General features: G+C 38.4%; 1 protein-coding gene across 2 annotated transcripts; it reads right to left on the bottom strand.

Annotated features, from left to right (window-relative positions):
* Positions 1 to 717: 717 nt before the first annotated feature.
* On the bottom strand, positions 718 to 24278 carry MFSD1 (major facilitator superfamily domain containing 1). 2 transcript variants are annotated; one of them, XM_047785596.1, is made up of 16 exons: positions 23998 to 24278; positions 22310 to 22362; positions 21057 to 21169; positions 19208 to 19250; positions 18839 to 18906; positions 16781 to 16889; positions 12475 to 12577; positions 10593 to 10691; positions 9760 to 9871; positions 8278 to 8334; positions 7777 to 7933; positions 6400 to 6497; positions 5664 to 5776; positions 3808 to 3855; positions 2668 to 2725; positions 718 to 1441 (listed from the first exon to the last, which is right to left on the bottom strand). In XM_047785596.1, the coding sequence occupies exons 1-16, from the start codon at positions 24167 to 24169 to the stop codon at positions 1438 to 1440; spliced, it is 1407 nt and encodes a 468-aa protein (XP_047641552.1). In that variant the 5' UTR covers positions 24170 to 24278; the 3' UTR covers positions 718 to 1437. The 2 variants fall into 2 exon arrangements, with proteins under 2 accessions (XP_047641552.1, XP_047641543.1); XM_047785587.1 differs by lacking the exon at positions 718 to 1441 and having other exon boundaries at positions 2664 to 2725; positions 23998 to 24198.
* Between the last annotated feature and the right edge of the window lie 307 nt (positions 24279 to 24585).

The following is a 24585-nucleotide window of genomic DNA, read 5'->3' as shown; positions in this document are numbered from 1 at the left end:
AGCATGGACAAAGGCCCTGAGACAGGAAGGAACAGGACCAATTTGAAAAAATGTAAACAGCTCATACACAGAGGCTTGGAGCCGAGGTTCAGAGGTAGTAGAAAGAGTAAGGCAGGGACCAAACCACACAAGCCCTCCATGGGAGCAGCAGACTTCTCCCAAATAGTAAGGCTGACTTTCAATACCATGGGCTAGAACAGTCACATGGCAGTAGAAGCCTAAATAACTAACAACAGTAATGACACAATAAACTGTAAGTCAGAAAAATGGAGAGAAATGAATTTACCCTCAATAAGGAATGCACTTTCAAACTGTTCTAGAACTTTTAAGTATACAATGTTATGCCATGTACATCAAACAAAATAATCAGCTAAATACATTAAATATTGTTGTTTAAAATAGCTGCCTGCCTTCAGAAAGCACATTCATAAAAAAATTCCTTAACTTTTATATGCAATATGACAAGACTAAGTCAACTAAGCAGTGTTTAAGTGTGTCAGAGAAATTTCATGTCCATATTTTATGTAAAATAACCATAAATGTTATTTAAGTTCTTACTCTGGAGAAAAAGCTATCCTCATAATCTTTCCATGACTATAATGAGGCAAATTTTCTTTATTCCAACTGAGATTTTCTTACAGAGATAAATTTCCACATAAATAAGACTTAAAATCAATGTTCTAATATTTTTAATCAAAAGTTAAAAGCCATCAAGGATTCCTGTTGCAGCATTTTTATTTATCTTTGTAGGTATGCAATTATAATTTCCAGGACACTTTAGTAATTGAGTGGACTCTTAAAAAAACTCATACAGAAAGTCTGCACCACAAAATCATGTCCCTAAGGGATTAGGGTCCTCAGTAACAAAGAGTTAAAGAAGCTCAAAAGGGTCACTGCTCAGCAACCTCTTGTCACTAAAGAAAGTAGAACACAATCTGCTTTTTGTGAAAATGAGACTTCATAAAAACATCTTTCAAATATTTCCTATTATAAAAGGGATTGCCTATTAAAATGCCATTGTTTATTCTATATTAAAAAATCCCTTCTACCCTCTCAAAAGTTTTTTTTTTTTTTTGCTTTAAGATAAAGAAAAGGCTATATTCCCTAAGGTACACTTTGTGAAAATTATCTCAATGCCAGATGCGAAGATTTCTGTTATTTGCTGTCCTTACAATCACCTGCATGTACCATTTGCAATTTTCTAAACTTCATCAATTAGTCTATTCTAAATCAGAATTCTTCAGTAATACAGAAACACAGGCTAAACAGTCCTCATAATTGTACTTCAAAGTAGGTTGTTTCAAAATATAAATATAATAACTCTCCAGACCATTATTTTCCCTGGTGACTAAACTCTAAATTAAAAAAAAAAAAAAAGGAGGTTTTCAAACCAATGATGTGTGCAGCCCATTCTCAAGACACAGTCATTTAAACTTCTCATCTGCAAAACACAATGTAGTACACTATCAAAAAGGGGAGGAAAAACCCTAGAACATTCAAACATCATTACAAACTGAAAACCAAACCACACAAAACATGTAGTGCTGAACATTATGCTACACGTTCTTCTAGATAATAATGTAGAACACTTGGAAAATATAGAAAAGCCAAAAATTAACTCTTCTAACGCTACCATTCAGGTTGAATTGTTAATACTTCGGGATTTTTCTTTCATTATTTTTTATATTATAGACAAGTAATGAATTTAAGAAATATATATGCTTATATACTTTTTCTTGAATACAATTAGGACATAATTCTGGCATTTTTGTCTTTTGATATTTGACATACAGCATGTTGAGTATCTCTGACTTTAAAAATCCTTCTAAAACATGATTTTAACAAGTGATATAGATATGTCATAATGTGTTTAACCATTTCCCTACTTGGTGACATTTATATTGTTTCATATTTTCTGGTCAATAAATAAGACCAAAGATAAAGATATTTAAAACTTGTAATACATAACATTATTTTTTTTCTTAAGATATATTTCTAGGAGCAGAATTACTATGTTAAAAAGGAATTTCAGGTAGCCAAGAATCAACCCCAGAAACACAGCCTTGTTCTACTCAATTTTAACCTATTCAAAATTCACAAAACTTACAGTCACACGGTGTATATTTACAAATAAATTTTTTAAATCATAAAAAATTCAATGTTTAGAAATAAGAGAATCACTCATACGTTTTGGCATATACTCATGAAAAAAATTAACTTAAACTCCACACCACATACTTTAATCTGTTTCAAATGAGTCAGAGACCATGTAATAGTACGTTAGTGTCAGGAGAAGATAAAAGAGTGTCTCAGCTAGCTAAGAAAAAGAAAAGATGGAAAAGAATGGAAGGGTGAGCCCAGCAGAGGAAGTCAGGACAAAGACCTTTCTTCCAAATAAATTACAAATATTCTCTCTCGCCTCTTGGAAATAAATTTCAAACCCAATTTGTTCTTTATCCCCTTCATTTTAATGTTTGATATCCACCTTTTCAAAGTTTTCTAACACAAACCAGAGCTATGTTACAGTAGTTGCACAGATATTTGTTAGCTCTCAAAACTCCAGAAAAAGGGGCTAATTTCCTAAAAGTCTAAACCCAGTATCCTGAAATAAAATACTATCGTTCTACGATTTTCAAAACACAGACATTTCTTACTTTCAATACTTACTCTGCATGAGAAAGTTTTATTTCTTCCCTTTGTCTTGCAGAATAATTTAGTGTCCCACCTAAAATACAAATAAGCATAGAATCTTTTCAATAATAGTATCATAAGTAATACTCAGACATGCAGATGAGCACACACGCGTACACACCTTTAAGTAACAAAAAAGGCTATGGAAGGTGAGAAAGAAATAGTTTATCTTCTAGGAATTTATAGGGGGGAATGTTTTTTAAGAATCCATATATGATACAAATACTCCTTAATTTTAGTTTTTAAGAAATTCAGACTTATGTACTGCTTGAGGTTTTGTTCACTGGGACACTGTACTTTGCTACTCAGTAACAGCAAAGTTAAGAAACATTTGAGGAAATGATCTAAAACAGCATACATAACAACCTGAGAGTTTAGAAAACTAAAGATAATACCAAAATCTTATAAAAAAAAACAAAAAAAGTACAATGTAGTAGATACTATCAAAAGAAAAAATAGGTTATTTCTAATTCTACATCAAACACTTTAAACCTTAAAATGCTAATTAAGCTATAAATGTGTGTACTTATTTTTTAAAAATACAAGATAACAACATAGGAAGGGCTTTAGGTTATTTATTTATTTATTTTGTCTTTTTTAGGGCTGTGCCTGTGGCATGTGGCAGTTCCCAGGCTAGGGGTCGAATCAGAGATGTTGTTGCCTGCCTACACCAAAGCCACAGCAACACCAGATCTGAGCCACGTCTGTGACCTACACCACAGCTCTCGGTAACGCCAGATCCTTAACCCACTGAGTGAGGCCAGAGATCGAACCTGCAACCTCATGGTTCCTAGTCAGATTAGTTTCCACTACGCCAGGATGGGAACTCCAGGTTATTTTTTTTAAAGCCATACTTCTTTATTCTAAAATAAAAAGAACATCTAATATATACACAACTTAAATTGAACTGGCCAGAAAGAACACGGTAACAGTTTTCATAAATGTGTAGGTCCAGTATTATATGCTACATAGTGAAATGTGATTCCATCACTATGAAAAGAATGTTATTACATGAATTAAATAAAGCGCCGGCCTCTACAGAAACACAAAGACAATCCAGAGGCCCCACAAGATGACCCAGTGGTTTAAGAAGAAGACATCTGAACTTCCACTTACCTTGGGCACGATTCACCAAGTAGAGTAAGACCACAGATAAAAGTGACACTGGAAGTAAAAAGACAGGGTCCTTAAAAAACGGTATTTCTTCCCAATGATTCCTATGTCATCATAATTACAAAGTGAAGCTTAGAAAATCAAATCTGTCTTAACTAGTAGCTAGAAATAAAACCATTCATACCATTTTCCAAAAAGCACTAAAAGTTAAGTTACACACCATTTTCTCTATGAGAAATATATTTCTCATGGAGTCTAGAATGTCAGGGACAGTAAAAGAGAAACTGAGACACTCCCACACCCAACCTGGGAGAAGGAGCCAATCTTTCCATGAGTTATTTCTGCACCCCTTCCCTCTCTCTCCCTTTGTAACTGCTGGTCATTCTCAGTACCTCCCCCAAACCCCCACCAGCTGCTAGACTGTTCATCTTTTTATAGAGAACCAAACAGGAGTAATCTTTTGTGGGTGATAGGTCTGAAAACAACATGTCCATTTCACAAATTAACCATACCTTAAAATGTGGTATTGAGCTCCCAGAAACTCAGAGCAAGTAAAGGCATCAGAAAGTCAAGTACTTGGCTTTTTACTTTAACAAGTACAGCATAGCTTATTTACTTTAATACATCAACAGAAACATTTCTAAATGGTTTTTGGCCTGAGAACCAAATTAATATAGAACCACTCATTAAAATTAAACCACATGCAGTAGCATCAAAAATAAAAACATTTTCATGACTTAGTATTCTAAATTATTACATGGCCAACTACTTAAAAAGAAATAATATATTTTTAAAATTTGGTGTTCTGATTTCTAAAATGAGATGACGCATTCAAGCTATCACAAGCAATGATGTGCAAATACCACACTTCAAGTATAGTCTTTATTCCTGTACACGAAAATGACGCCTGATTAAAATCATCACTGGGGCTTGCCATTTTAGACACAATTTATCAAAGTATAAAAGTATGCTATTTTAGACACAATTTATCAAAGTATAAAATCTTTGATGTTATGTGAAAATCATTTTCAGACAAACTCAACTGATGCATAAGGTGAACATTAGCAGTAGAAAAATGCTGATTTATTTTTGTAGTTCTCAGCAGTTTCCTAATGCCTCCTATTTTTAACCAATGAATCATTACAGGTAAAAATCAAATAACAGGACTAAGAATAAAAGCAATTCAAAATAGACTAATGAATAAACCATGAGCACTCACACCTAAGCCACACTAATGTCCACACATTCGCACCAGGGACATACTCAGGAGTCTTCAAATGGTTCCACTTTAAAAGGGAAAGGTTTATACACACACACACACACACACACACATTTTTACCAGAATATGAAGCAGATTCCACTGCTGCCTTTAAGAATAGGAATCTGATGAAAATCATCCATGAATCTAAAAAGAACTGAAAAGTCACTAGCTGGGAAACTGATTCCCAGGTTAAGAATTAGGCAAATCTTGGAGTTCCCATCGTGGCTCAGCGGAAACAAATCTGACTAGCATGCATGAGGACACAGGTTCGATCCCTGGCCTTGCTCAGTGGGTTAAGGATCTGGTATTCATTGCTGTGAGCTGTGGTGTAGGTCGAAGACACGGCTCAGATCCCATGTGGCTGTGGTATAGGCCAGCAGCTACAGCTCTGATTCTACCCCTAGCCTGAGAACCTCCATATGCTGTGGGTACAACCCTAAAAAAGACCAAAAAAAAAAGAATTAGGCAAATCTTGAGCAACAAATCTTAAAGAGATTTAGTTTTAAAAGGGGGAAAAAAGAACAATACAACAAAAACCTAAAAGTATAAATGAGAACATTCTGCTACATATTAAAAGAAACTAAATGTTGCCACTTACAAGAAACACAGGCAATGAAGAACACTTCTAAAAACAAATATCCCCGAGTATCCAATATCATGCCGGCAATGATGGAAATGACTGCTAACCCAAGATTCTGAATGGACTGCATGCTACAATTTAAGAATTAAAAAAAAAAATTTCAATTCTAAAGTCCTCACACAGAGCAGTAATGCACTATAAATATTAGTGTCTATAAACCACATACCATTACGGTTAAGAGATTCTCAATCAGGAATGACCTCATTAACATTCGTATTTTTTTTTATTCCATGACTGTTTGCACTACTAAATATATTTATACTCAAAGGTAAAGGTGTTTGCCTTAGCAAGTACAGTATGAACTCAGTACCTTCCTGCTGAATGAAAGAAAGCTATAAGTGAATACCAACCACAGATGTAGTTTCCTGCTTTGGCCTTTGACATCAGAGACTGGAACTCAACTTCTCATTAAGAAGCCCTCAGATAAATGGCTAGTGAGGCGGTCATGTCAGTAATTACCTCTCATGGATTAGCTTATCTTCAGCACTCTTTCTGGACACTTGGAGCATTTTTTTTTTTTTTTTTTTTGCCACAGTATAACATAAATAGATTAACTGACTTTTCTAGCTATTTCCAGGCTCACAGCTGTCCCAGAAGCTTGAAGATGACTAGATTAAAGAGACCTAGTTTGATAAGGTAATAATTAAATTGACACAGCAGAGAGGGATATTATATGATCCACAAGTGCACTTACAAGCCATACGCAGTTCCCAGTTGATGTTCAGGAACTACAAATGCTACCATTGGCCACAATGCACAGGCAAGCAGTGAGTAGGAGAGTCCCAGGAGACACTACAGAAAGCAATATGGAAAAGGGTAAAAAAGTCTTATATTAACCCAAAGGTGATTTTCCTTGGATGCAGATTAGCAAAAGTGACATAATAACTAATAGGTGAATATTTGTGCAAATTGCACTGTAAAACAATTAGATTAAGAACTCACATTCAATGCAAAAAAGTCCTGGCCCTCTCTAACAGTATCTCTCTAGGGACAAAATGCACACACAACACTGACTCAACCACTTTATATTATATACATATATAATTGGCTGGGCCTAGGGTGTAGTCAAAGACCTAGCAAAGACCAAAGCTAATTTGCAAAAAGTCATTACCAATGTTTCGAGCTAATTTTCCAGTGTTTATCAGGAATTACCAATTAAACAATCAAGGTAACATTACACCAATAGACCATTACCTTACCTCTGGGTCATCACCACCCAAATGGAGAGATGGGCAGAGAAGCAATAACAACCCTCCTTATTAAACATCACATAATACTAACTTTTTCTTCAATTGAAGAAGAGAGTTTATGATTTAAGTTAAAACAAGATCAATTACCCCTATCAGACTGGCAGCAATTAAAATAATGCCAACATCCAACAATGGCAAGGATACTAAAAAACAAACACATTCGTACATTACAGGTAAAGCTATAAATGGGTAAAAAGTTATTGGAGTAGAGGTTTCACAGTATCTATCAAGACATTAACTGTGCAATGCCCCTGCTATAGCATTCCTACTCGTAGGAATCCATCGTACAGAAATCTCACCAAGTACACAAATATACCAGTTTCAGACACTCTTTCATTAACAGGTAAGAAATGCAGCACTTTGACCTGTGGTCTTGAGAATGACATTTTGAAGAACAACAACAAAAACTTGATGAATTCATTATTACTTTCTGACCTACTAAGAGTCAAAGATAAAAGAACACAAAATCAAGGATATCAGGCTGATAGATTTTTTGAACCAGCTATGATGGAATTAATGAAGTAGAGAAAAAATTGAATTAATAAGCATTTTTGGCTTTCATAAGACTATTTTATTTCAATTCTGTATCAGCATTGAGGATATTCTGTTATATAAGCTAAGTAAAATCAGAAATACCTATGTGTTAATTATTAATAATTACCTATTTAAAAAATAGTTATTCTATAGAAAGTGAAATCAAGTCATTGTTTTCCCCACTGTCACAAGCACTGCTGTCAAACAGCTGAGTGTGGCTCCTGAGATGTGCTGTACAAGGTCACCCTTGAAGCCCTGAGCCCCCCAGGTGTTAGCAGCAACATTACCATAGCAATCCAAGGGTTCCACAGGGTAAAGGCCAGCAACATGTGGGAAGCAAGAGTGGTCACCACTGCACACAGAACCCAGATGATGTTCTTTCCTGTTTTATCCACCAGGAGCCCAAATATGGGGGACATGGGAGCCGATATTACATACACAATACTGCCCAAAAAAATATAAAAGACATTTAATAAAATATATCACAACACAAAAAGGAAAAAAAATCCAAAAAGTTCCTAAAACAATTAGGTAAAGCAATCCCTAGCTCACTGAATTTAACATTCTTCTAAAATGGTCATCAGTAAATAGAAATATAAAGTTATCCAAGACTTCTTTGATTTTTCTGTTAATGCAAAGATGGCTGTTTAGGAAGATCTAAGATCCAAGACAGACTTGGTTTCACACTTGATTAGCTCACAATGTCTCTTCTGTCTCTTATAACAATGGGTTATAACTGAAGACCCACACCAAGCACAAATTAAGTACTTACAGAATTAAGGAAATACCTGTTAATAGCACTTGCTGCCTGGGAGGAAAATCCAAATTTTTCTGTAAAGAAAACTCTAAAATAAAAACAGGGGGGAAAATGAACACTTCAGAGAAGTACTCTGTTTTTAAAAAATAGAGGTAAAATAAAACAATAAAAATTACTCTAAATTTAGTCAGCTTTCTCCCCCGCCTTTTTTTTTTTTTTGCTTTTTCTTTTCTTTTTTTTTTTTTTAGGGCCATACCTATGGCATATGGAAATTCCCAGGCTAGAAGTCCAATCGAAGCTGCAGCTGCTAGCCACAGCCACAGCCACAGCAACTCGGGATCTGAGCTGTGGCTGCGACCTACACCACAGCTCACAGGCAACACTGGATCCTTAACCCAATGAGCAAAGTCAGGGATTGAATCCACATCCTCATGACACCAGTCAGGTTTGTTACCACTGAGCCACAACAGGAACTCCTAACTTTCCCTTCTTTCTTTATACTGTTTTCCCACCTAAAGTTCTAGTATTTGTATAAGTGCTTCATCAATGTGCTGATGCCCATTTTTTCCTCTTTTACATGTACAGCAAACAATACACACAAATTTTCAGAAAACCAAATGTACTACTAACAGGAATTAAGCTGAATTCCTTAAAAGCAATATTGGATAGATTCTTTGCTAAATATTGCATAAGGTTCTTGTCTCAAACTATAAAATTACAAACTGAATTTAAAGGTTATAATTCAAAGACACACCAGGTGTTCCTGTTGTGGCGCAGCAGAAGCGAATCCAACTAGGAACCATGAGGTTGCGGGTTCCATCCCTGGCCTCGCTCAGTGGGTTAAGGATCTGGCATTGCCATGAGCTGTGGTGTAAGTCACAGACATGGCTCGGATCTTGCGTAGCTGTGGCTGTGGCATAGGCTGGCACCAAGAGCTCCAATTAGACCCCTAGCCTAGAAACCTCCATAGATCAGGTGCGGCTCTAAAAAGACAAAAAAAAAAGACACACCACCACAAACATACTCACACTTACATACTGCTCTGTTTAAGTAGCTGACAGTGAAAAAGGAGAGAAAGGTAGAAGATAAAACAAAGAATAATTTGATTTGAACCCTGAACTTGAGTCTGGAAGAGTTGCAATCCTAACGAATGAAAATATACCCTGTCACTATGAGCCAATGCACTAACTCCATTCTCAATGAGGCTTCCTAACAAAGGAATAAAGAAGAAATAAAAAAGAATATATCATACAAAATATGAATATAAACTAAATCAATGTTATGAATCAAAAACTGCTTTTAGGTATTTCTTCAAAAAATGAATACAAGTAATAAACCAACACTAAACCTTAAGCTAAGAAAATCAGCTGTACCCCAGGACATAAAATAATTCCTGTGAAAATATAAGCTATAACCAGAGAAGCAAGATTCACAGCTTTAAAAAATTACATTAATGTACTTGCATTATCATTATAATTCAGCCAATGAAAAAGGAATGCTAGAGGACACTCACTTGCCAAGTCCAATGAAAGGAAACACGGCCACATAATAGCAGACACAGATGATAAATATAAGCCATAAGGGTAAAGAGAAGTCCTTCACATCAGTTAACTTAATAACTTCACCTTAGAAAAGAAAGGGAAGAAACTGTTAATGTAATTGTGCATTTCTAAGCCAAGATTATTCTTTTTCTATCATGTGATTAACCTCTGCAATTCAGTTTAAAAAAAAACTTTTCTCAGTAAATCACTAGAACATAGTTTCTGGGACAAGTTTAAAAGAAAACAGAAAAAGCAAAATCTAAGATTAGTATCTACCTTCTCATTCTCTTTCAGGAACATTTATCATTCTGCAAATATACAAAATATAATCAAGAAACATAAATTTTTCCAAAAGTATTTGAGGGAAAAGAAAATGTATCAAAAATCTAGACAAGTGGAAATAGATTTGAAAATAAAAGATTAAAAAATATGAAAAAAAATACGTATTAGGGAGTTGCCATTGTGGTGCAATGGAAATGAATCTGACTAGTATCCATGAGGATGCAGGTTTGATCCCTGGCCTCACTCAGTGGGTTAAGGATCCGGCGTTGCCATGAGCTACAGCATAGGTCACAGATGTGGCTCAGATCCTGCATTGCTGTGGCTGTGGTGTAAGGCCAGCAGCTACAGCTCCAATTTGATCCCTAGCCTGGGAACCTCCATATGCCGCAGGTGCAGCCCTAAAAAAAAAAGATGTATTAAACCTCACTGTTAAACAACACTACTGTTAGAACTTATATCATTGTAAATAATCTCAAAAAGGACTGAATTCCTAAAATGTTTCAAGGAAAAAATTTAGACGAACCTGTTTTTCCTTGTTCTTTATGAAGGATTCTTTCTGCTCTCTGATCCAAGTAAGCAAGGGCCAAGGCACAGACCAGTGAAAGAATACATGTTATACCCCCTGTAATAAAAAAGACAGAGATTTTTAAAAGAGAACCCAACTGAACATTCCTAAAAGGCAGCAGATTACATTAATGGCAGAAAACACAGCAATTATAAGAGGTGGCATCTGACATATATGTGAAAAGCCTACAATTACTAAACCAAGACAGAAGGAAAGGAAGTACTGTACGGGAAGCACTTAAATAGCAGTCACTATTCCTATATTAATTCCCAGGAGAAGGTTGAATTAGAGGGAAAAGACTAATACAAACTAGAATAGTTTTAGAATCAGAATACAGATTGAACATAGCTGATGACCAGCCAGCAAATTAGTCCTACTTTCTAAATTCAGTATAAGCACCAATCACTGACGGATGCCAGAACAAAACTACAGCAAAGTCTGAGTCTGTGATTACTTCATCTTCCTTCAGATTCCTTCCCAAAGTCCAACACTTGCTCCTACCCTGTGGCAGCCCAAAGGCTGCCTCCCAGAGCACATCCTCCCACAGCACAGCTGGCTCAGGCTCACTTTCCTTCCAGTGTTCATCAGCATTACCCACTAATGCTGACCTCAGATCATTAAAATGAATCAGGACAGAGTGTGAATAAAGTTTACACTGCACAAGAATTTTAATAAAAAGCAGTTGAATAAAAGAAATGAATCTTTAATTGGTTGACATAATATGACATCACATGAAATACTGTAAAGCAAGAATCACCAACAAGCTGATTGTCCTTGGGCAAGGAACTTAACTTCTCTGGGCTTCAATTTTCCCATCTGTAAAATTAGAGCCTTTGACTTGACAACACAAATCTCTCCTGGCTCTAAAATTCTCTATTGTGAAGGGAACTAGAAGGAATATGGAAGAACATTTGAGAGTAAGAAAGAGGTTTTAAGTGGCAGAGGATCTGAGAGGGAGAGGGAAGAAAGGAGAAGGCTCGAGCTGCCAGTAGCCAGTTTAGGGGGACCTTCCCACTGTCCTCCCTTTACCAGCCTGTACCAAGGAATTATAAGGAATAAAAAATGGCACCACTGCACAGGTCTCTCTAGGGCTCTGTAAGCAGCTCTCCACAGACTGAGAGACAAATCCACTGATCAGAGAAGAAGCACAGGTGGTAAATCTAGAAGGTCTCACCTGCTTCTCATGACCCATGCAGCAACCAGCACAACTGAGCCTTAGTCAACGGAACTCAGGGCCAGAAGGGACCTGTACAGTTTTAGCCAAACCTCCACAGTTTTACAGAAAAGAAAAGTGAGACACAGAGGCTAACATCCTTGTCCGACATGGCAGAACTAGTTAAAGCCAGGACCAGAACTCAGATTCCTGGCTCCCAAGTCGGTGGATTTCACCCCATATCATATTGCCTCTGACTTCTATAAAATCTAAGCTCCATAAGTGCAGGATCTGATTTTGATCAAAGGGAAACAATTCTCTCTTCCGCTATAGACTATTAATGAACACCTAACATGTACAAATTCCCTGTTTTCAGAGTTCTCATGTATAACTCTCATTTGCTCGCCATGACACTAAAGCAGACATGACAGAATAAGACCCTCATTTTTAAGAGCGTGTAAATAAAAACACAAATGGGCTGAACGATGCCACTATGTTCACTGTGCCTAACTAGGACTGAGAACTAGCGAACAGGGCAGGCGAAACCATAACCAAGTGGTCTAACCCCAATGCCGGTGTTCAGAGAAACTGGTGTTCAGCTTTCAGAGAAACAAAAGGAAAAGGAAGAAAGAAAGGAAAAAAAAAAAAAACTGAAGAGATGTAAGGTGGGACACAGGATTCACTAACCGATCAGAAGTGTGACCCCAAGGGTTGTGTGGCCAGCAGAACCCAATGAAGCTTCAACCTTAGAATACAGCCATCCCATGAGGTTCATGTTTACTGTACTTCCCTGAAAGAAAGGGGGGAAAATGTAATTTTCATTTATATCTCTGTCCTGCTCAAAAAAAAAAGGATGTGAGATGGCTTAGAGAAATTGGTATAATAAAGTTCAGATTAAACAGATAAATTTTTTTAAATACAAGGAAAATACTAGCAAACTAAGATAAAGCCACAGTAAAGATTACTACACAAAAATGCCAATTTACAGAAAACGCTAGTATTCAAAAAGAGCACAGCTAGGACTTCCTATATCGCAAACAAAAATGAAACACAAGTTACAAAATTCACAGGGGACCCAAGACAAATATAAACCTGAGCTCAGAAAAACACAGCTTTTCTTGATATTGACAACTGAAAAAAAAAAAAAAAAAAAACCTCATCCTGATAGTCCTTAAGAAGACAGTAATTATACATAACATCCTCATACATTGATTCTTTCATTTAGCAGTTACTGAACCCCAATTGTTCTGGCTACTGGGAATATAATAAGGAACAAAAGAGAAAAGCTTCCAGCTCTCATAAAGAGCTACCCCTTTTTAGTGGTATAGCAAAGAGGTAAAATATGTAGTCTATTAAACAGCAGTAAGCTCTTTTAAAAAACAAGGGGAAAAAATAAAGCATGGAAGGAAAATACGAAGGGGTGGACAACTCGCTGAAAATGTGACTGTGGATTAACAGCTTGAAGGAAGCTGTGAAGCTACCCAGGGGAAGAGGACCGGCCCAGGGGAAGAGGACCGGCCCGAGAGGAGGCCACTCAGTGTACTCGAGGCAAGGAGGACAGAGACTAGAACAGTGTCAATGAAGAAGGGAGGGAATGAGATGAGGTCCCCAGAAAGGAACTGGTAGAAAGGCGGGCTATAGGTAATAAGAACTATCGGCTTTTAGTCTGTGTGAAATGGGAAGCCACTGGGGTTTTTGAGTGGAGGCATGGCACAATCCCTTATGTTTTAACAGACTCGCTCTGGCACTATATTCAAAACAGACTACAAGTGGGGACGAAGCAGAAGCAAGGACATCAGCTGGGGACTACTGCAAAAATGTAGCCAACAGAGATGATAAGTCTTGGACTGGGGGCAATGGGCATGGTGAGAAGTGCTCAGAATATGGGTATTATCTAATGGTAAAGCTAAGAGGATCTGTTAATGGAAAATATGTGCAGAGTGGGAGTGGGAGCAGTAAGGAGTAGTTTAGGGTGACATCAAAGTCTCTGCCTGAGTAACTGGAAGTAAAGAGCTGCCCATAACTGAGGATGAAAAACGTCAGCATAGGAGTTCCCGTCGTGGCGCAGTGGTTAATGAATCCAACTAGGAACCATGAGGTTGCGGGTTCGATCCCTGCCCTTGCTCAGTGGGTTAACGATCCGGCGTTGCCGTGAGCTGTGGTGTAGGTTGCAGACGCGGCTCGGATCCCGAGTTGCTGTGGCTCTGGCGTAGGCCGGTGGCTACAGCTCCGATTGGACCCCTAGCCTGGGAATCTCCATATGCCGCGGGAGCGACCCAAGAAATAGCAAAAAGACCCAAAAAAAAAAAAAAGAAAAAAAAGAAAAACGTCAGCATAGGCTTAGGTAGGGGATGAGAGGCAGGCTACCAGGAGCTGAGTTTTGGCTGTGTTGAGTTTGATATGCCTTCTAGACATCCAAGCAGAAATGTCAAGGAGGAAGCTGCACACAGGAGTAAGGAATTCTGGGGAATACCTGGACCATTTAACTCCAGGAACAAAGACAGTCTATGTAAAGTTTCAAAAGTAGTTAAGATTACCGAGGAAATGAGTGCCAAATGAAAAGAGAAAATTTCCACTGATCAAGCCCACCTTTACAGGCTGAGAAGATTGAGATGGAACCAACAAAAGAGGTATATGGAGCAGAGAGAAAGGCAAGAGGAGAATAATGAAACTGCAGAGTCCTGGAACCCAAGAGAAGAAATCAAGGAAGGTGGAGTGTCAACTGCGCCAAATACTATTGACAGATCAGACACTGAAGACTGAGAACTGAATGTGTCCTCGACCACACTGTCACAGCAAATACAGCAGCAAATCTCACATGGCTACTTCTCAAAAATGTGAGCCATCCGGCATTATTTAGACGAGCAATAAGGTATACATGGAGACCTACTGGAAACTTTTCTCAGTATCAATGAAAATATAAGCCCCTCAAAGACATGCTGTCTTAATAACGCTCTAATTCTAAAATGCCTAACCTGACCTGGCTTATCAAGTCTCAACAAATACTTATTGAAACGATGAGTTTTCTAAAGTAACAAATTACAAAGGAAAATCAGAAGGGTGCTGGACTTCCAAACCCCAGCTAAAACATGAAGAATAATAACACTGAGAAGTCCACTGCCTGATGGGATAATGGTAACAGTTCAGGTGCCTAAAATCAGGCAAACCCACAGCTCAACCATCAATAAAAGCTTGGCAAGGTAAAGCCCAAGCCTCTGCCATCATTCTGAATATGTTCAGGGGCAGAAGCAGTACAAAAAAGAATGAAACTCCACCTACCCCAGAATCTCATGCATCTTACAAGCACCTTCAATGAACCAACCAGATCAGAGCTGCACCGCCCTGTTTGACACAGAGGTGGTTGGTTGCCTGAGGTCTGGTTCATTCCACATCCTCTCACCATTCCCATTACCCCACCACTGCAACCTAAAATCCCGAGATTCCTTTCTCCAAATTTAGGGCTCCTCAGAACACAGGTGAATGGATTATAGCTAGTTATTGACCACACAGGCAAGAACCTGAAGGTCACTAGTAACCACAACGTTGTCACCGAGAATGTCTTGCTCAACTGCTCCTATTTCCTTCTTTTGGAAGTTATTAGACGAGACCCACCAACTGCCTTAGACATATCTTGACTTGCACAAGATATATAATGAAGTACCCAGAACGTCCTTATGGATAAAATTTAGAAAATGTGGAAAAGCACACTAGTTATCAAAGAATTACAAATTAAAATATTATTTAGGTGTTTCCTATCAATTTGCTAAATATGACTTTTTAATAATAGCCTGTACTATCAAAACTGTCATAAAAAAGGATCCACTCTCATATCCCACAGATGGGGATGTAAACCTCTGAGAAGATGAGGTGGAAATAGGTCTTAACAATCTTAAGAAACCCTCTGACTCAGTTATAATTCTATTCTTAGCAACCAAGCCTCAGGAAACAATCAGAGATACAGACAAGTTTTAAAGTGTCACAAAACAGCACTGATTTTAATAGTGGAAAATTAGAAAAAGCCTTCATGTACAAAAAACATAGAAATGTTCGCACACACACAGAATATATATGTGCTATATTTCATAAGATTAAACATTACACTAAAAACTTTTTGAGGAAAAAAAACCTTTTTGTACTTTCTTTCCTAAAACTATGTTACAAGCATTTTCATGCCATCTATAGTCTTAGAGCCTCGATTTTTAATTGCAAGGATTTAAAAAAAAAAAAAAAAAAACTCTATTCATTGGCATTCAGGAGGGGGAAAAAAACCTAAGAGGGTTTGGGATGGCCAAAAAACCTTCCAGGTTGCATTAATAGCATAATGTTGTTCTGCTGGGTATGCTTTGTCATGAAAAGCCATGATCATTTCCAAGTTCCAAGGTGAGTAATGGCCACTTGCAATGAAGTCCAGAGAGGTGGGAGCACCATGGTTCAGGAACTTAGACACGGCTTAGACAATCACAGGGAGGAGCATGTCTGACAAAGACCTTCAGGCTTGTCTTTATAAGCAAAGTGCTGGTGCACAGCAAGGAAATAAACATTCACTGGAGGGCAAAAGTCAGAGCAATTAGTAAAAGCAATTTATGCAAGCAGATTTCATCTCTAGGAGAGGCTGAACTTCACAAAGTAAATTGTAGTAGACTAGCCATCTCAACACACAGCAAGCTTCTAATCACTAGAAATATGCAAGGAGAGCCCGGATGACCATATGCAAAGATCTTCATAGCAAGAATGCCAAAAATGGGTCCTCCCAAATGCTCAGATGAACTAATGAATGCTTAACTAGCCCTTTTTAGTCTGTTTCCTAAGAGAAATAAGGTTAGAAATGCCTTAACTAAAATAAGGTAAGTGCTATACTCTGGCCCAGAAAAATATATAAAAAATCAAGACCTAAGTTACACACAAACACATTTCATCCTATAATCTTTAAAGGATTAACTACAAAATTCAGTTTTTTGCTTCCTATTGGATTCATTATGTTTGTCATACTTACAATTCTAGCCATGCTAAGCTGGAGTCCAAATACCAAGTTTAATTCTTTGCCTTTAAACCAACTCACAGCATATGTATTCTGGGCAACTGCTAAGGACTCTCCACCAATCCTAAAATAAGCAAAGAAAAGTCATAGGTTTTAAAGAAATGCCACAGTTAGCAATGCAGCAAGTTCAAAATTTTGACACCCCCTCCTATCAAGGTGAGCTTGTGACTGCTTCAACCAGTAGGATATGGTGGAAGTGGAGTTTCGTGATCCCAAGGCTGGGCCATAAAAAGAGACATCTGCAAAAAGGTGGTATCTGCCCTCTCACTCAAACATTTGCACTTAGAGTCCTGAGACACCTTGTAGGAAGTCCAACTACCTCAAGTTCACTATGATGTGAGAGCTAAGCCACAAAGACAGGCCACGTTCAGGTGCTTCAGTCAGCAGTACCAGCCTTCAAGTCATCCCAGCCCAAGCTCCAGACACCAGGTGCACAGACACTCTGTCCATACTGTTCCCTGTCCAAATTCCTGACCCACGAAGTCCACAAAGTAATGGTTGTTTTATACTGCTAAGTGTGAAATAGCAAGGATAATTAATAGGCTGCAAGGATAACCATGACTGGCAATAAAAGGAGTTTGGGCTACCACATCACCATCTATGCTCTATAAAATGTTCACATGGGAAGAGTGTCCCATACTTTCTGAAAACACAAAGATCCACACTTTTCAGGCCAAGATCTTCCTTACTCAACATTTTCCCACTTCCTCAGATTTATTTTCCTTCTGTAAGTTCTACATACTGACTTTCAGTTAGGAGCTTCAACTCCTTTGTATCCTATACTGAGCTGGCCTCATCACACTGGCCTCGCAACCCTCTTCTACTCATCCAAATCCTAAACTGATGAAAAGGCCCGCTCCATCCATGAGGCCATTTCTGACCACACATCTCTGAATCCCTTTCATATTTTCATATACATTCTCTTTCCCTCTCCTTCATTTAGAGCATTCTGAGGGGATGTCATCTATGTCTACATGTCCCTCGTACCTGTGAAAAGCTTAAACAAGTTATGTCATCTGCATCCCTCTAGGCAGGAAGCCCAAGACTGAACTCAGAATGAGCTTACTGGAGTTCCCGTTATGGCTCAGCAGTTAACTAAACCAACTCGGATCCATGAGGATGAGGGTTTGATCCTGGGCCTCACTCAGTGGGTTGGGGAATTGGTATTGCCATGAGCTGTGGTGCAGGCTGCAAAAGAGGCTCAGACCTGGCATTGCTTACTGACTCACAAACTTTGAAAAACTTATGGTCTCCAAAGGAGACAGTTTGGGGGGGTGGGGGGAGGCGTTGGGGTTGTGGGATGGAAATCCTATAAAACTGGATTGTGATGATCATTGTACAACTATAAATGTAATAAATTCACTGAGTAATTTTAAAAAAAAAGAAAAAAAAAGATCTGGCATTGCAGTGACTGTGGTGTAGGCTGACAACTATAGCTCTGACTGGACACCTAGCCTAAGAACCTCCATGTGCTGTGGGTGTGGCCTAAAAAGTAAAAAAAAAAAAAGAGAGAGTGAGAGAGAGAAAAAAAGAGAAAAGAATGGGCTTATTTGACACAGAAATTGATTAAGAGCATTCAGTCTTTTGGTAATTTTCTTATTCAAGCCTCTTCAATGCATTTCAAAAGGACCTGCACATTACTCATTAAGAAACAGCAAAATGTTCATTATTCACAAACCCAGAAATTGATGGTCTATACTTTTCTAAGTGAGGTTTAAATCACAGTCTTCAATACAATGAAAAAGCAAAACATCAAAGAAAAATACTATTTTTTGAGAACTATTTAGTATCCAAACTCTACACAAAGTCAACTGTGACCACTTAAAATCACTGCTTACTTTAAAGGAAAATTGAGACAAATGTTAAATAGTCTTAAATATATAGCCAGATTTCAAGGATTTGAAGTAATTCTCCAGAGGATACAATAATATACTTTTTTAAATCTTTAATAAATTGATAGATGAACATGAAAACAGCAATGTGTTAGGATAAATGAAATTATGCATAACTTACCCAAACACAAACCTTCCAAGTTCCATCAGCCAAAAAGCATTAAATATTCCACCCAGAGCAAAAATAACCTATAACATAGAATATAACATAGAATCAATGAAAAATTAATTCAAGGAATTTAAGATAAATAAGTAACTTAGGGTGAAACAAATTCTACAATGGTTTTAATATTCTTTCTTAGTAAATCCGTGAAATTTAAATATTAACATTCACCTGTCTCAAGGCTTAAAATGGACTATGCATTGTGCTACCCGGGCATTTGTGAACCCTGCTTAATTAAGTTAGGCTTCCACTAAACACATCTTTGCTAGTGAAATTAGACAAGAATTCAAGTCACTGTCACAATGAATATGCTTTGGCTTTTCTTACCTGTCCAATGCAAACAAAGCAACTAAAAATAATGGTGCCCCACCTGATACAGAAAAAGAAAGAGAGAATGAATTAAAAGTGTATCACCAAGTCCTTCAGTAATAATTCACTTTGGTTTCTGACCCTCTCTACATTCCCTCCACAGAAGTAAAAATGAGGTGCTGGTCAGCCTCTGAAGTCAGCAGATTTCCTAGGCTGAATGCTAATCACAGAATTCTTGACTTCCAAGGAGATTCCAGAGGCTTTATTGATGGCATGTGTTTGTTTAAGCCATTATTATCTCTTAAACTAAACTTACTGAATAATTTCAAGAAGTTCGCAGGGTTCCCATTTAAAAATGGGCGTCTGTTATAAAATTTTTATTGGGTTTAGGATTGATTCCAAGAAATTCTAGATTAAGTAATTTTAAGTGGCTATAATTCTTAATAACTAAAAACTATTTTTAAAAGGAAAAACAGAAGCCACGCTAATATACTACCAATTTGCTTACTCTAACATTTTGCCCTCTGAATAGATCATTATTTTTTCCCCAGAACAACAAAATGCCGGTATTAGGTGAGTCCTTAGGTATCATATGAGTAAACCATCTTTTTAAAACTCAAATCCCTCCAATGTGTGAAATGGTAATACTATAGTCTAATGAATGTTTTATAGCACTGGAAAACTTACTGTGGTTCCAAGCCAACTTATGGCCCCTCCTGTCACACTGATCAAACAAGGTCTTCATTATACTAAGTGGAATCTGTTTCCCTAAAGTTCAAAGTAATTCTATGCCTTTAAATCAAGCAAATTAAATTTAAGTCATACTTTATACAGTCTTCAAAGTTTAAAAGTTAGTCTCCAAGTTTAAATACTTAATTATAGTTTCTTTCTTTTCCACTAGATATGGTTAGAAAACCCATCATCAGGAGTTCCCGTCGTGGCGCAGTGGTTAACGAATCCGACTAGGAACCATGAGGTTGCGGGTTCGGTCCCTGCCCTTGCTCAGTGGGTTAAGGATCTGGCGTTGCCGTGAGCTGTGGTGTAGGTTGCAGACGCGGCTCGGATCCCGCGTTGCTGTGGCTCTGGCGTAGGCCGGTGGCTACAGGAACCTCCATATGCCGGCGGGAGCGGCCCAAGAAATAGCAACAACAACAACAAAAAAGACAAAAGACCAAAAAAAAAAAAAGAAAGAAAAAAAGAAAACCCATCATCATCTTATCCTCCACCTTCCAAAGTATTCCCACTCTACATCTCTCCTAAAGTCTCTACTCACAACACATACCCACAACTGATCATTAGGATGAAACTGACAAATGTTTGTTTATAATATTATGCCTTCCTCAGCATCTAATAGGAGTGGTCACAAAAAGTTTGATGGCTAAAGAAACGCAAAAGGGAAAATCTTCCTGGGACAGGGTGAGGCAAATACTGCATATGTGCCAAACACTGTGCATCCATCTTGCTCAATCCTTACAACCACCTTCCAAGGCAGGAATTATTATCCATATTTTATCAATTGGGAAACTGAAGCTCAGGAAGCTAGTAACAGCTCAGAAGAGATAAGAAGTTGAGCAAGTGGCAGCAATGAGATTCAGACCCTGGTTTGCTGATTCCAAGTGAGGGCATTCCAAGTTTAGACAACTGAGTTACCATGTTCCATGAGCAGCATTTACCTTAACTGAAATACCAACCAAGGTTCAAAAACCAATTCCAAAAATATAAAAATCACACACATACACACACAAAGCTAATGCAGATTATCACAGTCAATACACAAGTTTATTCAGTTCTTTCTAGAAATACTTAATCTAGTTGTTTTCTTAACAATCACATTTTACCCATGAGTGAAATTTTTTTCCGAGCTTACCGTATTCCAAACACTCGGTCTATCAAAAAGCCACCAAAGAAACACAAAATTACATTGGGCCAAGAATACCAGGCATACAGCAGCATGAATTTTGTTGTATTCACCTGCATATCCTACATGGAAAGAAAACAAAACCATTTTTTTTTCCAAACAGTTAAGTTTAACAACTAACAACTCAAAACATTCTTTCTGATAGGGCAGGCGTTTTTGTTTTTTCTCCTTTTTTTCCTCATTTTTCTTTCTTTCTTTCTTTCTTTTTTTTTTTGACTGTACCCCCACCCCTAGCATATGGAAGTTCCCTGGCCAGGGACTGAATCCGAGCCACAGCTGTGACACCGGATCCTTTAACCCACTGCAAGAGTCCAGAGATTCAAGCCACGCCTCCACAGCAACTGGAGCCACTGCAGTTGGATTCTTAATCCACTGCTCCTCTAAGGGGCATTTCTTAATCATTTGTAGTCACTAACTGCTTTGAGACTCCCATGACAGTTGTAGCATGTGCCCCAGAAAAATGATGACACGTGGGAACTTCTTGAGTCCACTGCTACTTCAGAGGCTTCATGGAGTTTAGAATCAATCAGCTCTCCCACTAGAATCTGCATCTGCCTGTATCTTCTACATTCTTATTCCCAAATAGAAAGGGATTATCTCAGCCTAACTATCCCTTGCCTTCCTCCACTAATTCCTACCTTCTTTCCCTTTCATTCCAGAATGTGAAGAGTCAATCTATACATTTCTCCCTGTTCAAAGGGTAAAAAAAAAAACTTTCAAAGGAAAAAAAAAAACTACCAAAATACATAAAAAACTGTAAATATCAAATATATTTTTACAAAACCAGACTAAAAATACTGACATGGACAATCCTCTGGGATCAGTATCCACATTTTAAAAATAAAATAACCACAAAAGACACACTTAAGAAAGCAAAAATCCATCCTACCAAATCATGTGTCATTCAGATGTTTACACAATGGGACACAGAAATGCAAACAAAAATCTAGTAATACTTCTTGGCACCACTGCAAGAAACTGCAATTATTTATTTAAACTGTGAAACAATATCAAGCTGCAAGTGCTATAAATGAATTCTTTGTGGCCACTCATTTCAAGAATACTGCTTGCCATACACAGGTTTGATGAAAATGGATTCACTGGACAATACTTCAGACTGGGAAATCTTAGAACTGATGATGCCTCAACAGAACACCTGCTTCAGAGCCAACAAAAAAAGCAGTGGTGAAAAACCAACTTACCCGTTTAACCTGAGTCTGAAGGGCAGCAGGATTATCATAGCAAAAATAGCTGCCTAGAAAAAGGAAAAGCAAATATTTTTAAGTAACAATACTTCCCATATAAAAGTGTCAAGTTGCAATTGCTACTCAAATTGTGATTTTAAACGTTTATACTAGGGGCTCGACACTGTGGAAACATTTCTGGACCACGTCCTTGTCCACCAATAATTTCTAAGTTGCAGGCAAATATGCAAAGAAAACACGCCAAGTTATTTACAAAATATTAGTGTGACTACACAGCAAGTACTCGGAACCTGCATTAAGAAGTTAATCTACAACTATTTGTTCTTCTACTTTACTTTTATCATGCTTCATGTCTACTGTTTTATTCACATCCTTGTAAAAGCCGTATTTTCCTTAAAGCTACCAACGCACACAGTAAAAATTTTAAAAACATCCTCAGAAGTTTCCTAGTATGTTACCTAAAGCTACTATTTATCTTGAGAGCAGGGGAAAGAAGTTTACTCTGACTAAACCTGTTTTAACAAGAATTTTAAATCTACAAACAAAATGCTTTAGACAAATAATTTAGCAAATACAGTGCCAGTAATGAAGAAAAACAAAAGCATTCCAAAAGATTAAATTAAAACATAATGTCTTTGAGAGGATAAGAAAGAGAGAGGTGGAGAGATTTGGACATTCGTGCACTCAGAATTATTTTTACAGTAATAAAATTGACTTTTTTTTTTTTTTTTTTGCTTTTTAGGATCACACCTGCAGCGTATGGTGATTCCCAGGATAGGGGTTGAATCAGAGCTGCAGCTCTTTCTTTCCACAAAGAAAGAGGGGGAGCAAAAAGAGATGCAAAGGAACTAAAGCTCAAAGCAACCTCCATGCCAACATACATATCCTCAGCAGTAGCATAAAGTTATCCAATATAATGTTTCTAAAATTGTTGATGATACCCATTCCCGCAAGCCCCTTGAGAAACACATTATTACTTTCCTATCAAACTTATATTGACATTAGAATGTTGCTGAAAAAAATTAGTAGCCGGAACACAGGCAGATAATTTTTAAAATTAACTCAAGAAATTTCCTTCAGAGTCACCAGATTTCGTAAATGAAACCAAACATCATCAAGCCTACCACAAGTCCAATCCAGTATGATTGCTTCACATTGGCAGAGCGGAAGAGAACGAGAACACATCCACTCACTGAAGCTATCAACAAGACACACTCATACGTTTTCCCAAAGAGGATGAGAAACACGTAAGACTGCCAACGAGTTGGTCAATCAAAAATTTTAAATTGGGCAGAGGGGCGTTGGGGAAGGGCAAAGGGGAAAGGGACAGTGAAATCTTTCTGAATTCCTTCTGAATGGAACTGTCATTAGAGCAATCTTGATGATCCCGGGATTCCTTCATATCTAGGGTCCCAGGCGGCAAGTTGCTAGCCTTCGAGACTTCTTGGAGAGGAAAGGAGTGGCACAAAACTCGCGCAGCTCAGTGCCGACTCCTATCTTCGAAATGCCGAATAGCTAGCAACGTCTACAAGGCTTTGATGGGGTGGAGAAGGGAAAAGAAGGAAAGCCCAGAAACAGAAACTAGAAGCTGCGCTGAGGCCTCGTGGCAGCCAAGAACGACTCTCCGAAAGAAAGTCGGTAATTTCCTGATTAGCAGCAACACCCCACCAGGCCGGCCGGCTCACCGAAGCCAAGGAAGCACATCAGCAACAGCACCAAAAGCCGGTGCGCCAGGTGACTGGGGTCGCAGAGGGCGGACAGCGCCCCGGGAGCGGCGGGAGTGTTGGAGGCACCTCTGCCGGCCTTGACGGGGCTGCTTGGCAGCAGCGCCCTCGCTTCTTCATCTTCCTCCTCCATCCGGCCGGCGGGAGATCAGAAGACAGTGACAGCAACTCCGGGAAGAAGCTGCTGCTGGAGCCCAGCAAATACCGTGCTCACGTGACCACGGTTGCTCACGTGATGCCGGGGCAGGTCACGCAAGGCCGCGCTCACGTGAGCAGGCGAGATCATGTGGTGGGCAGGCCTAGCGAGGAGAGAGGGGAGGAGCTACGTTTACTTTCTCCCGGTACTGTCTTAGGCTCCAGCCGCAGCTTTCCGCTGCCCACAACGGAACTGTGCTCATTTCCTGCCTGCTCCTGCTGTCCATCCCCCGCCGCTGCGCGGGTAGAGAGTGCCGGCCTCCGCTCAGCCTGACGCGAAGAAGTGCACCGCCCTTTTCGCAGCGTTGCTTTCCGCAGCCTTTTTGGCTGCTCTTAATTCCACACAGTTCATTG

Source organism: Phacochoerus africanus, chromosome 1, assembly GCF_016906955.1.
Source record: "Phacochoerus africanus isolate WHEZ1 chromosome 1, ROS_Pafr_v1, whole genome shotgun sequence".
In the NCBI taxonomy this organism is placed as follows: domain Eukaryota; kingdom Metazoa; phylum Chordata; class Mammalia; order Artiodactyla; family Suidae; genus Phacochoerus; species Phacochoerus africanus.
The sequence above is the reverse complement of the archived record's forward strand: the minus strand, read 5'-3'. Positions and strand labels throughout refer to the sequence as shown.

Excerpts from the sequence above, each read along its gene's own strand:
- MFSD1 (XM_047785596.1), bottom strand. The coding sequence starts at position 24,169 with ATGGAGGAGGAAGATGAAGAAGCGAGGGCGCTGCTGCCAAGCAGCCCC. Across the intron at positions 22,363-23,997 it reads GATGTGCTTCCTTGGCTTCG|GCAGCTATTTTTGCTATGAT; the intron begins GTGAGCCGGCCG and ends TCCTTTTTCTAG. Across the intron at positions 9,872-10,592 it reads TAAAGAACAAGGAAAAACAG|GTGAAGTTATTAAGTTAACT; the intron begins GTTCGTCTAAAT and ends TTCTTTTCTAAG.